Source organism: Rattus norvegicus, chromosome 7 (assembly GCF_036323735.1).
Source record: "Rattus norvegicus strain BN/NHsdMcwi chromosome 7, GRCr8, whole genome shotgun sequence".
Classification (NCBI taxonomy): domain Eukaryota; kingdom Metazoa; phylum Chordata; class Mammalia; order Rodentia; family Muridae; genus Rattus; species Rattus norvegicus.
Window position 1 is genome coordinate 65,409,429 of NC_086025.1, and position 14,692 is coordinate 65,424,120.

Genomic DNA, 14,692 nt, shown 5'->3' on the forward strand with positions numbered 1-14,692 from the left:
TGTATCTAGGGCACATGATAACTAACATTTATCCATAATCAGTGTTGCAACAGTGCGTTGAACTCTCAGCCTGTCATTATGGGAAACATCTCCAGTTTTCTGGGGCTGTTTATGACTGGCAATTTTCTTAATATTCTTGATCCTTTCTTTGTATGGTCTCAGAAATAGCTGTATTGATAACTATTTCTGCTCGGGGGCTTCCCCTCCCTCTCTTTCTGGCTTACTAGTAGATTCGGACCATGGTAACAAGAAATTGTAGCAGCTGCCTCTATCAGAGCAGCATCATTTACCAAATTATGTTTCTTGTACTGCATCTGTACATTGCTGCAAAGCTTTGTGTGAAGTAGCACATTGCTCATTAAGTGTTAAAGGAATTTCTAAATTATGTTTATGAAAATTCCCTCCTTTTTCATCCCAATGTCTCTTGTGTTACAGGTTCGGGTAAATAGCTCCAAATTGGTCCGTGTTACCCAGGTGGACAGTGAGGAGAGGCTGAAGGAGCTGGAACAGTTTAGTGTCTGGAACTCTCTCTCTTCTTTTTTAAAAGAGAAACTGAATGATACCTATGTTAATGTGGGTCTGTACAGCACAAAAACCTGCCTCAAAGTTGAGATTATAGAGAAGGACACCAAATACAGTGTCATTGTGACACGGAGTAAGTCTCACCTCTGTTTTTCTGTGGATTCTGTAGTGAGAGGGGACAGCTTTAAAGGGTATATAATAAATAGACACAGTCTGCTGGGACAGTTCCCTTTTGTTTGTGATTATAATCTTGACTGTATCATGGCCTTTAACAGCTTATGGAGACTGCACTCTACATAAGAGCTTTTAGGCCTAGTCTTAAAGCGTCTCCTTTAGTAACCAGGCAGGTCCTGAGTTGATATGGCGAGTACCTGGAGTCAATCTGAAAGTCCTACTCATGCTTTCTGCAGACTTCTTGACAAAGGCAGTTGTACTACTCCATGCAGGCAGGAAAGCTAAACAGTATAAAATTCATAACTCAAAATAGTGCTTGTAGAATCATAAAGATTAAGGCCACCATAAGGCTTAGTTACTGGATCTGGGGAAGTTTTTTCTCCTCTGAGGGTATCTGAGAAAGTTTATAGGAGGTGGATTCCATCAAATCCTTACTCAGTTTCCCCTCAGGGCTCATGCTCGTAGGTCTTGCTACAGAAAGAGTATGTACACTCTTTCAGTAAGTTGTGCCACAGCTGGTTCTGTGGTTACGGAGGGTCGGCCTGTCTTTGGGTGTTCCTTCTGTATCTAATAATCCTGCACCTCCTGTCCGTTTCTAGGCCTGCCTTGCACTCAGATTTTGAATGCGAAAGCCCTGGGATCCTGAGCGGGTTATGTTCAGCAGGTAGACTTCTTCAGTACAGTGCAATATAGTGTAGCAAAGTAGGAGGTATGGTTGAGCTAGTAAAAGGCTAGGTAGAGGACACAAGGCCCATTTCTCAGATTCCCTGCCTGTAAGTGACATAAGGCTTTGAAACGAGTGGCAGGGACCCTTTGGAGCAACAGTATGAAGTGATGATGGCGTAGTAAGTTGTTCTGTTCGGCTTTCTTTTAAAGATCCTTAGTAGAGGAAGCCAAAGTAGGGATAAGATCTCCAGGAAAGTATAGATTAGACAGAAACCTAACTATGCTTTTTTCTGTGGAAGGGAACCAGGGTTTGTATGGTATATCTGCACTGCTGTGTAGTTGAGCTATTTGCTTTACTTTAGTTGACAGTAATAACAGTGTCACTTTTTATAATACCTTAACGATTCTCCTATCAAGCAAATGTTTTATGTGTTTCAGGATTTGACCCCAAGCTCTTCCTTGTTTTCCTCCTTGGACTGACACTGTTTTTTTGTGGAGACTTGTTGAGCAGGTAGGTGTGGACTGGACAAACTCTTCTGACAGGAATTATGAGTGTTGCTATTCCCTCACTCAGGGTCCATGTGGCTTACATGTCGCCTTCTTGGGTATTTCTAAGATCTTTGTTTATTTTGGCAATATAAATACTTGCCATTTATTTTGTTTGTTTGTTTGAGACAGGCTCTCACTATACTGTATATAGGCCAGGCTGGCTACAAACTCCATCTGCCTCTCAAGTGATGGCATTAAAGGTGTATGTCATCATATCCAGCTATTTTTTTTAAATGTATGTTCATCTGTGTGTTTCTGTCCATGTTCATGTGCTGCCTGCAGAGGCCAGAAGAGGACATTGGATCCCCTGGGCCGGGAGTTATAGGCTATTGTGAGTTGTCCAACATGGGTGCTTGGGATAGAACTCAGGTCCTCTGGAAGGGCAACAAGCACTCAAAACAGCTCGGCCATCTCTCTGACTCTGCCTGGGTATTTTTAAAATAGAATGGTTTTTCCCCTCTGATTTGAAAATGATTGTTGGTTAATGCACTTTCTCATTAGATAGCTCCACCATTGTGTTAATGAGTTACCTAGGATTATTCAGGTGACTATCAAGTTAGAAGTAATATCATTGTAGAGATTTATGCAATGGAATTGCTGCCAAACTGCACTTGATGAGTTTCATGCTGTTCAGAAGGAGTCTGACAAGGAGTCAGACTTAAATTCTTGGCCATTTCCTCCTTCTAGAGGTCTGCTAGCAATGATCTATAAAACTGACATGCACTGACATAAAGACCACTCCTGAGAGGAGACACTGACACTGCTGTGGCAGTCAAGAGCCTGAGACTAGTGAGGTCATAGGTCCTATGGGGAAACCTGCTTCAACTCTGCTAAAAAAACATAGCAGCAAAATGACTCCTAATGAGAGTCAACAACAACAACCACCAACACCCCCCACCCCAACACACACGAGTCCGTTTTGTATTGGCCAGCTATTTCTGGGCATGAGCCTGCCCTGGAGTGTGGTTCGTGTGTCCAACAGAGAAGCACATGGTAGTTCACACAGGGACTTCAGAGCACTCATTCCTAGTTGGCTGTCTGTATCTAGGCTCTCCCTCCCCTCCTGCAAGGCTCAGGGATCTGTGTAGAGAAGGAGGTAAGAGCCACAGGTGGTGGATGGCTTTGAGCTACTCCAAGGGCGATGATACACGTGTGGACTGGAGACTGTAGCAGTATAACATCCTGAGCAAGTCCAAACCAGTCAAAATCCCAGCACCGAGGTAGGGAAGACACTGCCCTAACCAAGAAGCTGTTTGCAGTTGACGCCTGCTGGGGAAGGGAAATCCATTTTCTCCAGCTGAGAGTCACTGCCTGCCTCATCCCAGCACAGTCCAGGGTGCACTCATACCCAGCAGTAGCTGGCCGACATAAAATTGTCTCTGGGGGGTTTTTGTTATTTGTTGTTTTTTGGAGGTTGGGGGCAGTGTGCATGCACATGCAGAGGTACTTTTTGTTTTGGTATTTTTTGTATTAAAAAATTTTTAGGGCTGGAGAGATGGCTCAGTGGTTAAAAGCACTGGTTGCTCTTCCAGAGGTCATGAGTTCAGTTCCCAGCAACCACGTGGTGGCTCACAACCATCTGTAATGAGATCTGATGCCCTTTTCTGGTGTGTCTGAAGACGGCTTCAGGGTGTTTATATAGAATAAATAAGTAAATCTTTAAAAAAATTTTTAAAAATACACAAATATTGGGTAAAGGTAAAAATGAAATTAAGGCCATGAGTGGAAAGTGAGCAGCTGGACTGTGAGGTCAAGCTTGGTTGGACTTGAGAAGTTCTTACCTATTTGGGGCTCCTGAGAGAGGCTCACAGTCAGGGAAAAGTGCTAAAGGCTGGAATGGGACTAGGATCTGTCTGTCTGTCCTGGGAATCAGTCCCATTCACTTTTTAGTCTCTACTTGGACTTGCTGCTATCACTTCTCTCCCCAGACAAGCTGTGTTTCTTCTTTAAAGTGTTTTTATTAGCATATATTAATTATATGTAGGGATAGATTACATTATTGATACGCTCATGCATGTACATAATTAATTTTTATCATATTTACCCTAGTACCCAACTTGTGCATGTATGTGGGTGTGCATGCATTCGTGCGTGCGTGTGTACGTGCATGATATGTATTGAGTTTCCTTAGGGTTTTTTTCACAAGCACAGGTGAAGGTTTATTTACAGCTGCAGCTGCACTACTGAAAATGTGTTGGTGGGGTGTGGTGCATGGCGGCTTATAAGAGACAGGGTAGGGGCTGGGGATTTAGCTCAGTGGTAGAGCGCTTACCTAGGAAGCGCAAGGCCCTGGGTTCGGTCCCCAGCTCCGAAAAAAAGAAAAAAAAAAGAAAAAAGAAAAAAAAAAAAAGAGACAGGGTAATCTCTGAAGTTTGAGACCATCCAGGTGTAAGAGTTTGTTTTTTTTTTTTTTTTTTTTGGTTCTTTTTTTTGGAGCTGGGGACCGAACCCAGGGCCTTGCGCTTCCTAGGCAAGCGCTCTACCACTGAGCTAAATCCCCAGCCCCAGGTGTATGAGTTTTAAGACAGCCAGGGCCACAAAGACACTGCCTCAAAAAACCAAAGTATAAAAAATAAGTGCAACATGTATGCCATACCTGGCTTGGGTTCACACCATGCTTCCTATGTATGTCATGCCTGGCTTGGGTTCACACCATGCTTCCCATATATACCATGCCTGGCTTGGGTTCACACCATGCTTCCCATGTATGCCATACCTGGCTTGGGTTCACACCATGCTTCCTTTCTCCTTTCAGTTCTTCATTCTTTGAACCCCTTCTTCCATGGTATTCTCTGAGCCTTGGAGGGGATGATACATATACCCCATTCAAAAGACATTCAAAAGTCATTTATTCTTGGTACTTTGACCAGCTGTGCATCTCTGCAGTTGTCACTGACCACTGCACAAGAATCCCAGAGAAGGTGATTTGATGGTACATTGTATCCATTTAGCAAAAGAGCAGCAATAGCTCTCTTACTTAGGTCCAGAAACTCCCAGCCATGGGCTTTTGACAGTCTTTTTTTTTTTTTTTTTTTTTTTTTCTTTTTTTTGGAGCTGGGGACTGAACCCAGGGCCTTGCGCTTGCTAGGCGAGCGCTCTACCACTGAGCTAAATCCCCAACCCGGCTTTTGACAGTCTTACAGCTGCAGATTTGAATTCAGATTTGAATGGGCATCAGATCCAGCCCTAAAGTGGCTGTCTACTCCTAAAACAGCCTTTAGTGTACTACCGCAGTGTGCTTGGCTATGGCCGGTCAGTGTTCCTGCACACGGGGTCCATGGCTGACTGAGTGAAATGTGCTAAGAGCTCTCATTTGGTATCCTGCAGAGCCCATTCTGGCTCTGGGAAGGCTGCCCAGCAAAAAGGAAGTCCAGTCCAGTTTCAACTTGATTTTTCTGTGCCCCGTGTCTATAGCATACAGTGGATTTGAACAGAGGGATATAGGAATGAGATTTAAGAGGACCCCATCAACACTAACCTTCATAATCTATCAACTGTGATATCGGTCTACATTTCTATATTACCAGGCAGCATCTCCTCTAATCTTGAAACTTTAGCTAGGGCATTTGTGATTTCACCAGTGCGTTGTGTAACCTATGGCATTACATGGTCAAGTAAAATATTTTCTCTGCAGGAGTCAAATTTTCTACTATTCCACTGGGATGAGCGTGGGAATCGTGGCTTCTCTCTTAATCGTCATTTTTATGATCTCTAAATTGATGCCCAAGGTAAGTAGTCAGTTCCCTCCTAAGTGTTTGGGATGACCTTGCATAGCTGGAGGATTGGATTGTCTTCTGGGGGAGTCTTGGAGCCCTGGACATTTGCCTTGATGGCTGATGAGTCAGGGACCATCCTGTCCTTGGATTCGGAAAAGCACTTGCATGGTGGACCTGAGGCTTGATCATGTACAAACGATGGAGTCACCGCTCAGTGGGAACTGAGCCACTTCCTGTTCCTAATGCAACGCCAGGCTTTTCATTGTTTAGTGTCTCATTATCCTGGCATTCTTGCAGACTGTACCTTTTTAGGTATAAAACACATCTTTTTAAAAGATAAGTTTTTATGCATTTTGAGTAGGTTGAGTTGTAAGAAAAAATTGTCCCATTTGCTTCTTATATAAAAGCCTGATAACTTTTGCTTTCATTTCACTTTGTCTAGAGAAGTCCCATTTACGTCATCCTGGTAGGAGGCTGGTCCTTTTCTCTGTACCTCATTCAGCTAGTTTTTAAGAATTTGCAAGAGATATGGAGGTGTTATTGGCATTATCTTCTAAGTAAGTATTGCTGGCATACCTTTCCTTTGTGCATGTTTATAGGTTGTTTGGTTAATTTGATTGTGAGAAGATGCTGCCTTCTAACAAGGAGTCAGTAGCTAAGAGCATTTGATTAACTTGTAGAAATTATCATTTTCTAGTTTTTTTCTTTTTCTTTCTCTTTCTTTCTTTCTTTCTTTTTTTTTGAGAACTCCTCTATGTAGGGTTTCTCTGCATAGAGCTAGCTGTCCTGGAACTCACTCTGTAGACCAGGCTGGCCTCAAACTCACAGCAATCCACCTGTCTCTGCCTCCAGAGTGCTGGGACTAAAGGCAAGTGCCACCACTGGCCGATTTTCTACTTATTCCTAATAGCACTGCCACCCTAACTTGAGCTGAACTCAGATACTGTTGATAAGGTCAAAATGTGAATTTGCTGCTGTTTATTTTGTATAAGCAAAATTTAAAAACCTTTAAATTGGCTTTATTAATATTAATTTTTTTCTTTTCTTTTTTTTCCTGGAGCTGAGGACCGAACCCAGGGCCTTGTGCTTGCTAGGCAAGCGCTCTACCACTGAGCTAAATCCCCAACCCCTATTAATATTAATTTGAATATGCTTGAGAACTTTAAGAAGTAAAAGTGCAGGGCTGGAGAGATGGCTCAGCAGTTAAGAGCACCGACTGCTCTTCCAGAGGTTCTGAGTTCAATTCCCAGCAACCACATGGTGGCTCACAACCATCTGTAATAGGATCTGACGCCCTCTTCTGGTGTGTCTGTAGACAGCTACAGTGTACTCATATAAATAAATAATTAATAAAAAAAATAAAAAAAGGAAGTAAAAGTGCAGTGAGTCTTGTATACAGTAAAAATCCTTTGGTCACACGGATAAAACTTTTTCTCTTGATAGGAATTTTATTATTTGAGGACATTAATATATATATTTCTATTTGGGGATTAAAATAGATGATTTTACAAATGTTCAATATGTAGACTTTTAGAAAGATTTAGTTTTGCCAGGCAGTGGTGGTGCATACTGTTAATTCCAGCACTTGGGAGACAAGGACAGGTGAATCTGAGAGTTTGAGGCCAGCCTGATCTACAGAGAGAGTTCAAGGATAGCCATGGCTACGCAAAGAAACACTGTCTTAAAAAATGAAAAATGCCAACCACCCACTACCACCTACAACAAGGATTTAGTTTAATTATATGTGTGGGGGGTGTGCACTTGAGTGCTGGTGCCTGTAGAGTCATCCACTGGAACTGGAGTTACAGGTAGTCATGAGCTGCCTAGTGCATGCTGGGAACCGAACATGGGTCCTCTCAAGAGCATTGAGCACTCTTAACCTATGAGCCATCTCTTCCACCACTTTGTTATTTAGTAAATAAATTTGTGACAAAAAGGAGAAGAGTGATACATGTATGTACGTGAAGAACAGTGAGTGATACATGTATGTATGTGAAGAACAGTGAGTGATACATGTAGGTACATGAAGAACAGTGAGTGATACACGTATGTATATGAAGAACAGTGAGTGATACATGTATGTATGTGAAAAACAGTGAGTGATACATGTATGTACATGAACAGTGAGTGATACATGTAGGTATGTGAAGAACAATGAGTAATACATGTATGTACGTGAAGAATTGTGAGGAAAATGTATCTTCTGACAGTTCTAAACAGGTGACTGATAAGGGCAGATGCATCGAATTTCCTAGTTTAGTGATGTATCGAGTGAACTTAACCACTGCTCTCCACCCAGTGGTTGAAAAGCACTGTCTTGTGATGCCTCTTCTCCTAGGCTACATCCTCACAGTTGGATTCATGAGTTTTGCAGTGTGCTATAAGTATGGGCCTCTGGAGAATGAACGCAGCATCAACCTACTGACCTGGACGCTGCAGCTGCTGGGCCTGGGTTTCATGTATTCCGGCATTCAGATCCCGCATGTTGCCTTTGCTCTCATCGTCATTGCACTGTGTACTAAGAACCTGGAGTACCCTATCTACTGGCTGTACAGCACCTACAGGTGACTAGCAGGCAGGGTGACTGTTGACATGGGAGGTGTGGGTGTACTTTGCAGCGAGCGGATGTCGAGCTTTTCCTTGGGAACCTCTAAGTGGGACATCATCATGCTTCCACCCTCGTCCCTTTCTCTGTTGAGACATTACTTTTTTTTTTTTTTATAAAATAAAAGCATCCAGTAAAGTGTCATGTGTTGCTGTTGCCACTAGGTGGTGCAAATTATATTGGTGTTTTGTTTATCCATAGGCCTCAGGTTCAGGTTTCAGATCATATCATACTGACTGTCAGGCTGCTCTAAAAACCTCAATCTTATTTAAGATGTAATCCATAGTATGTTATTCTTGCAAAAGTAAATATGGAATGGTTCTGGATTCTGGAATGGTTAGAGGCTATTACATTGCAGATAATTAAAACGGTACCTTCAGTTTGGGGAGCTGTGGTCATGAACTACAACATTATAACATCATTTTGTTGCTTTTCCACTTATTGGAAAATAAATTGTCATTTATTTGAAAATAAGTGAGTTTGAGTACTCTGGCTTTTCACTCATGTTTGGCATGATAGGAGTGCACTCTAATGAAAGATGTGTGGAAGAAAGGCGGGGTGATGGCTGTCACTGCTGAGTCTGTCTATGTGCTTGTCTCCTGAGACAAGTGGACGGAAGGATAGTGTGGATACTGATTAATGACTCATGGTGTTATTTTGGTGAGCACAGAAGGATGTGTAAGGCATCAGAAAAGCCTGTCCCCCCTCGCCTCCTGACAGAAGAAGAGTATCGGATACAAGGAGAGGTGGAGACCCAAAAGGCTTTACAGGAACTCCGAGAATTCTGTAACAGTCCGGAGTGCTCTGCCTGGAAGACAATATCTCGAATTCAGTCTCCAAAAAGGTAAACTCTGATAAGCCAAGTATTTATGGGTAGTTAATGAACTTGAGTCTGACAGATCATACTTCTAGATAACCGTGTTATATTTTGCCCTTTGATTATTGCTCACCCAGGAGTAGTCAAGAGAAAGTAGTAGTCTGTTTCCTGTTTCCCCAAGGCAACTACCTCATTGTTCTAATTATAGCATTAACTTGTGAAGACTTGAGGACCACATCTAAATGTGGCCTTTGTAAGTTTGACATGAATGTCTAAGTCCCCACTTCCTTTGGTTGGGAGTAGTTGTACCAAAGAGTATGTGAAGTTTCAATTTGGAATCATAATAGCATCAAGTTTATAGGGCCATAAGTGCAAAGAGCTGTAATGCTCAATCTTATCAGGAATATGTCGACTCAAGGAACCTTAGCACTTCGTAACTACAAAGGACAGTGTAGTGAGTGTCAGCAGGATGAGAGTTGGCTTGTGATTCCAGCCTTGTCTCCTGCCTGTTTCTTGCTTCCATCTAGGTATCTGCCAAAGCAAGGGCAGGGATTTGTTAACTTAGTATACTCTGGGCTACAGGCATGCTGAGCCTTTCAGTCTGTACTTACTTGCAAGCCATTCAGGAAAGAGGGACATGCACTTCCTAATAAACATCCCTCTCTTTTGCAGATTCGCCGACTTTGTAGAAGGTTCTTTTCACCTTACGCCAAATGAAGTTTCTGTTCATGAGCAGGAGTATGGACTAGGGAGCATCCTTGCCCAGGACGAGGAGCTGTCCTCAGAGGAGGAGGGCTCAGAGGACCTTCCTCTGACACAGAACAGTTTCCTGACTTAAATGGCAGTCATTTGTTTTCATGTAGACTGGCACGATGCCTTGGTGACCCATGTTGAAAGCGCTGTGCAATTCTCCCAGGCTTTGATGACAGCCTGGAGCAGGTGCAGGAGTTCTCATACTGAAATGAGGGGGCTTCGTGGGTTGCCCTCTGGCAGTACTTTTGGTGTGTACTTCAGGATGGTCCTCTTCGAGGAGAGATTGACAGAGGCAGTGAGGGCTGTGACCATTTGCTTCTGACAATTGAGCGCTTGACCCGCTTTGCTGTTCTTGAAGTAATTGCCCACAGCCAGCAGGACATCCTAGCTCCTGTTTGAAAGTTTACTGAATTCTGGCAACTCTGTCACTGTGACAAACCCTTAGAAATGAGTATTAAGTGCAGTAATGCATTCAAATGGAGGCTGCATCTTTTAAAGAGAATCTATGAGTGAAAGCCATTTTTTTTTACTTCTGTCTGCTTTTATTTCAGTGGATCCTTATAATAATCCTTGATTTAAATATTGAAGAAGAAATAGATTATTACCTATCTTGTTTTTTAAACAAATGTATTTTTTTAAGTGCAACAAATTCATGTTCCAGAACCAATAAGTGCTCCAGAGTACAAACCCTACTGATCCCAGATATTTATTGGTATGGGTACTTCGTGGAAACCCCTGGAGCTGCTGCTGCTGGTGAGCCTTGAACTCTCACGAGTCTGATTTTAGTTTGCTTGCATTTAGGAGAATGTCTGCTGCCCTTCTGTAGGTTCGGTTTCCTAAGCTTTTTATTTAACACTGGCATTTTTCTCTTGCCGTTTCTCACCACTGACTTTTCCCACTCAGGAACTCCCTTTCCTGTGGAGTGTGCACAGTTGAGAATCTGTCTCATTTTCTGATTTGCCTCCACCTCCTTTCTAACGTATCTCCTGCTGTGTACCTCAGGCTGGCCCAGGTTCCCTCTGCATCCAGCAGTTCTGTTTTGACTTTCCTTCCCTGTCAGGGGCTGCTATGTACCTCAGGCTGGTCCTTTCACCTTAGCTTTTAGCTGCTGGAATTTTAAGCCTGTGCTGCTGTACCAAGTTTCTTTTTTTCTTCTTTTTTAGTTTTCGAGACACAGTTTCTCTGCAGTTGCTCTATAGACCAGACAGGCCCGGAACTTACAGAGATCCACCTGCCTCCGCCTCCCAAGTGTGCTACCACCGGCTGGCATGTCAAACTTCTAGTCTTGTTTCTTACATATAAATACCCCTTTACCTTGGTTCCTTATTTATACTCCTCTTCCCCCCCCCAGTCAGATCACAGATTTTCTGAGTTGCTACACAATCAGGAAACTGTCCCAGGGCTGGGGATGTAGCTTAGTGGTAGAGTGCTTACTGGTTCAGCATGCAAGGCCCTGATTGGATCACTCCCACCACAACAACAAAATGAGCCTTTTCTCCTTGTCCTTGTCTCCCTTTTATGTATCCATTCTACCCATTCAGCCTTCCTTCCCACCAGCATGCTCCCAGGTCTTGGAATTTGTAAGTCCTGAGCAGCCATCTATTGAGTGTCTTTCCATACAGTTTTAGTTTTGTAGCTGGCAGAGAGCAGACCTTCAGGTGTGCTTCCTGCCTCTGCTGCCCATTCAGCTGTTAGATCTGACACATTCCTGAGTGTACTACACTTACAGGTCCATTTCGGTAGAGATGCTGCCCCTGCAGTGATGTCAGCTTCAGAACCTCTTGCCTTTGCAGAACCCTTAGAAGCTAGCAGGATTGTTTATGAGGGACAGACCCTCAAGTTTCTGCCGTTTGCTTGGTTCTTTCATTGTGATCTTCACCATACACTGGAGGAAGTGTGTAATGTTTGTAATTCCTTCAGCCAGGGAGGTCGGTGCTCACTCAGGAATACAGCATCAGACTCATTGTCTTAGGATCATCAAGGAGGAAGATGGTATTTTCAGGAAGCTCTTAGGGCTTCTTCAGATCCGCTTTCAACATGTAATTTTGGAAGACCCTGGGCTCTACTGCTAGCATCCAAAATGTCAGCTGAGACACCTCTCCAGGTGGCCAGTTAGTTATTTCAACCAATGTTCCCCATAGCCTTAAATTGTCCTAAAGTGACAACTACCTCACTTGGTAGAAGGTGACAGAGGAGAAATGAAAAGGAGCAGTGTCTGAGCAGGCGCTGTGGTTAGAGCTGAGGGTACAAGAAACTTTGTGACGGAGCCTTTTTGTCTTTGTGAATTATGAACGTGGTAAAAATTTGTCCCCTCTCAAAGAACTTAAAGCTCCTGAAGGGGTGGGAATGAACTTCAGAGGCAGTGAGTGCTTGTCCCGCAGGTACAGGCTGTGGTTCAGTTTTTGGCACCCCAAAAACAAAGCCCACCACTAACGAGAGCCTCCAGAATATGCTGTTTTGGAGGCTTCTCTACAGAAATTTATACCTAGTGTATTTTAGTGTAAACTCAGTTGTACACCTGGTGTAGGTCTTGGCAGACCTTAGTGCCTCCCCCCCCCCTCGCTCCTTATGGATGGTAGCTTGCTAAGGCTTTGGACTTCTATTAATTTTAATGAGTAGTCACTGTAAGTGACTTTGATCTTCTGTGGGTTGACTCCCTGTGAAATACAGATTTCTTTTCAAGGCCATTTTTAATTTAACTGTATTTGAATTTGGGGCAAGCAAACCAAGCTCATTTTCTTACCCCTGCTTGGTAGTTGGAGAACAGAGTGCTGTGAGAGCTGCTCTCAGACAGTGAAGGACAGATGGCGCCTACTCTGTATGCTGTGTATCCTTGCCCCGCCCGCCCACCCACCTGCCCACCCCTTCTGCTGTGCTGGGTATAGAGCCCAGCCTCTGCCTGTCCAGACACTGCCTGAGTGAGCTCAGTCTCATCCCTCAGAATGATCTGATCAAGGACTAAAGGGAGAACTGGAGTGAGCTGGAGCCATGTGTGCTGCCATGTCAGCAATCAGCAACCCAGAAATTGGTTCCAGGACTCAGGATCTCGATGGTATTGGAAATCTATTGCTTCTAATGGGTCTGACCTAACTGAATTCATAGAACATGACTCCCATTAATGGGAACACGAGAGGCACCGGCATAAAACTTTACAGTTTTCCTTTCCTCATGAGAACATAGTGATCAAAGCCAGGAAAAGTTTAGCGACTTTGATAACTTGGTTACCTTGAAATAAGAAAGAACTTAGTTCTCCACCCACATTCTTGTTCTGTCAGCAGTGGTGGCTTTGCCTGGGATAGCTCTTTAGGTCCCACTGTTCCATTTTGCCATATTATCTCCCATTCAAGGGCATAGCCCTCAGCTCATCAATTATGTTCTCTTTAGCCTACCCTACTTGTCATGGGTGATTCAGGTTTGGTGAATGAAAGGACGCACATAGGCCAGAGAATCCCCCTAGGCCTTGATACCCATGAAGGGTTTGGGAATGGGTTACGTAATTGTTCTCAACCTTTTTGTTCCAGAAAGAAACGTGTGCTGAAATGGATACCAGAGTTAAAATGGTCCTTAGCTGTGCCCACAACTCTTCTGAACTGAGTGGTACAAGTCGAAGTATGCACACAGAAAATTATACCTTCTAGTATTCCTTTGAACTCGGGTTCAAGATGATTGCCTGTATTTGAATGCTAAGAGTTTGTCTGAACACAGGAGAGGACAGCGGCAGGTTTGCTGAGCTCTTACCTTAGGTAGACACTGAAACTAAGGGATAAGCGCACAAAGTAGCCATTGCACTTTAAAGTATGTCCAAACCTTTTTGCTTGTATTCTTGTAGCAGACATTATTTCTTTGGGGGAACTTAAGCAGTTGTGGTAACCCAGTGGCATCTTTGTGGCTTGATTACGGATTCTGTTGCTGTTGGAGACCAGATGGTAACTACCTTGAAAAGGAGGTTTGGAAGTCAGACATGGTAGTTAGTGTTCGGCTGAACTTGGAAGGCTGAGATGAGGGAATCACTTGAGTTGGACATTAGCAACGATGGGGACCCCATTTAAAAATAGGAAGGAAAAGAAACAAGAAGAGTGTGGAGTGCCTTACATGGCAGGACCTGGAACCCACTGGGAATAAGCAAAGCATGTGGATACCCTCTAACCCCAGCAGGGAAAGAAGTGGTCATATAGACTCAGATGCAGGGCTTTGGGCCACATGTGTCTTCCCTGTGTCATTTTTCTTTGACACCCTCTTATCACTCCCCACCCCCACCCCCACCCCAGGCAGGTATTGTTTAGACAGGACACCCCTCTAGCCCAGGGGCCTGGAATAATTCAATATGTTTATTATCCAGTCTTGCCTACAACTCTTGGTAGCCCTGCCTCCTGAGTGCTGGGATTACAGGCTTGAGCACCAAGCCCAGCTTCCTCCTCCACACTCTTGGTGTTACCTCGAAAATGGTGAATTCATTTGCTTTGCACTTGTAGGCAGCATGAGCCTCACGGTCATGACAGATGGTCCCTGACGTGAACCTTGAAGCCTGCTACAACCTGCTGTGGCCACAGTTTCCATGTCTACAGAACTATTTCTGAAATAACAGGGCTAAGAAACTACTAGACAAGTGGTAGCTTGTGGGTAATGCCTTAGTGCTATTTAGATAAAATATTTGTCATTTATGCTTAATACATGTTAAGGAATGTTTAGGAAGAACAACGTTTTCAGGGATGGCTGTTTGCTGTGAGTCTTCCACATTTATGTAAGAAAAACTGGTGCCATGTTTTTTATTTCTATTGTGACTTGTAAATAATCCCGACTTTAATAAAGTATTTTAATATCTTTCTCTCTCTCTGTCTCTCTCTGTCTCTGTCTCTCTCTGTGTGTGTGTGTGTGTGTGTGTGTGTGTGT

General features: G+C 43.5%; 1 protein-coding gene across 5 annotated transcripts in view; it reads left to right on the forward strand.

The window, feature by feature from the left end:
• The window catches only part of Nemp1 (nuclear envelope integral membrane protein 1), a 24,758-nt gene extending 10,132 nt beyond the window's left edge, over nt 1-14,626 (forward strand). For 3 of the 5 annotated variants that reach the window (XM_039079878.2, XM_039079879.2, XM_063264242.1), the window contains 7 exons: nt 436-655; nt 1,801-1,873; nt 5,546-5,639; nt 6,070-6,184; nt 7,966-8,191; nt 8,903-9,076; nt 9,722-14,626. In XM_039079878.2, coding sequence (XP_038935806.1) covers nt 436-655; nt 1,801-1,873; nt 5,546-5,639; nt 6,070-6,184; nt 7,966-8,191; nt 8,903-9,076; nt 9,722-9,887 — 1,068 coding nt within the window. In that variant the 3' untranslated portion in view covers nt 9,888-14,626. The remainder of the gene's footprint in view (nt 1-435; nt 656-1,800; nt 1,874-5,545; nt 5,640-6,069; nt 6,185-7,965; nt 8,192-8,902; nt 9,077-9,721) is intronic. The other 2 variants (XR_010053040.1, NM_001271249.1) reach the window with 2 other exon arrangements.
• Nucleotides 14,627-14,692: the final 66 nt, after the last annotated feature.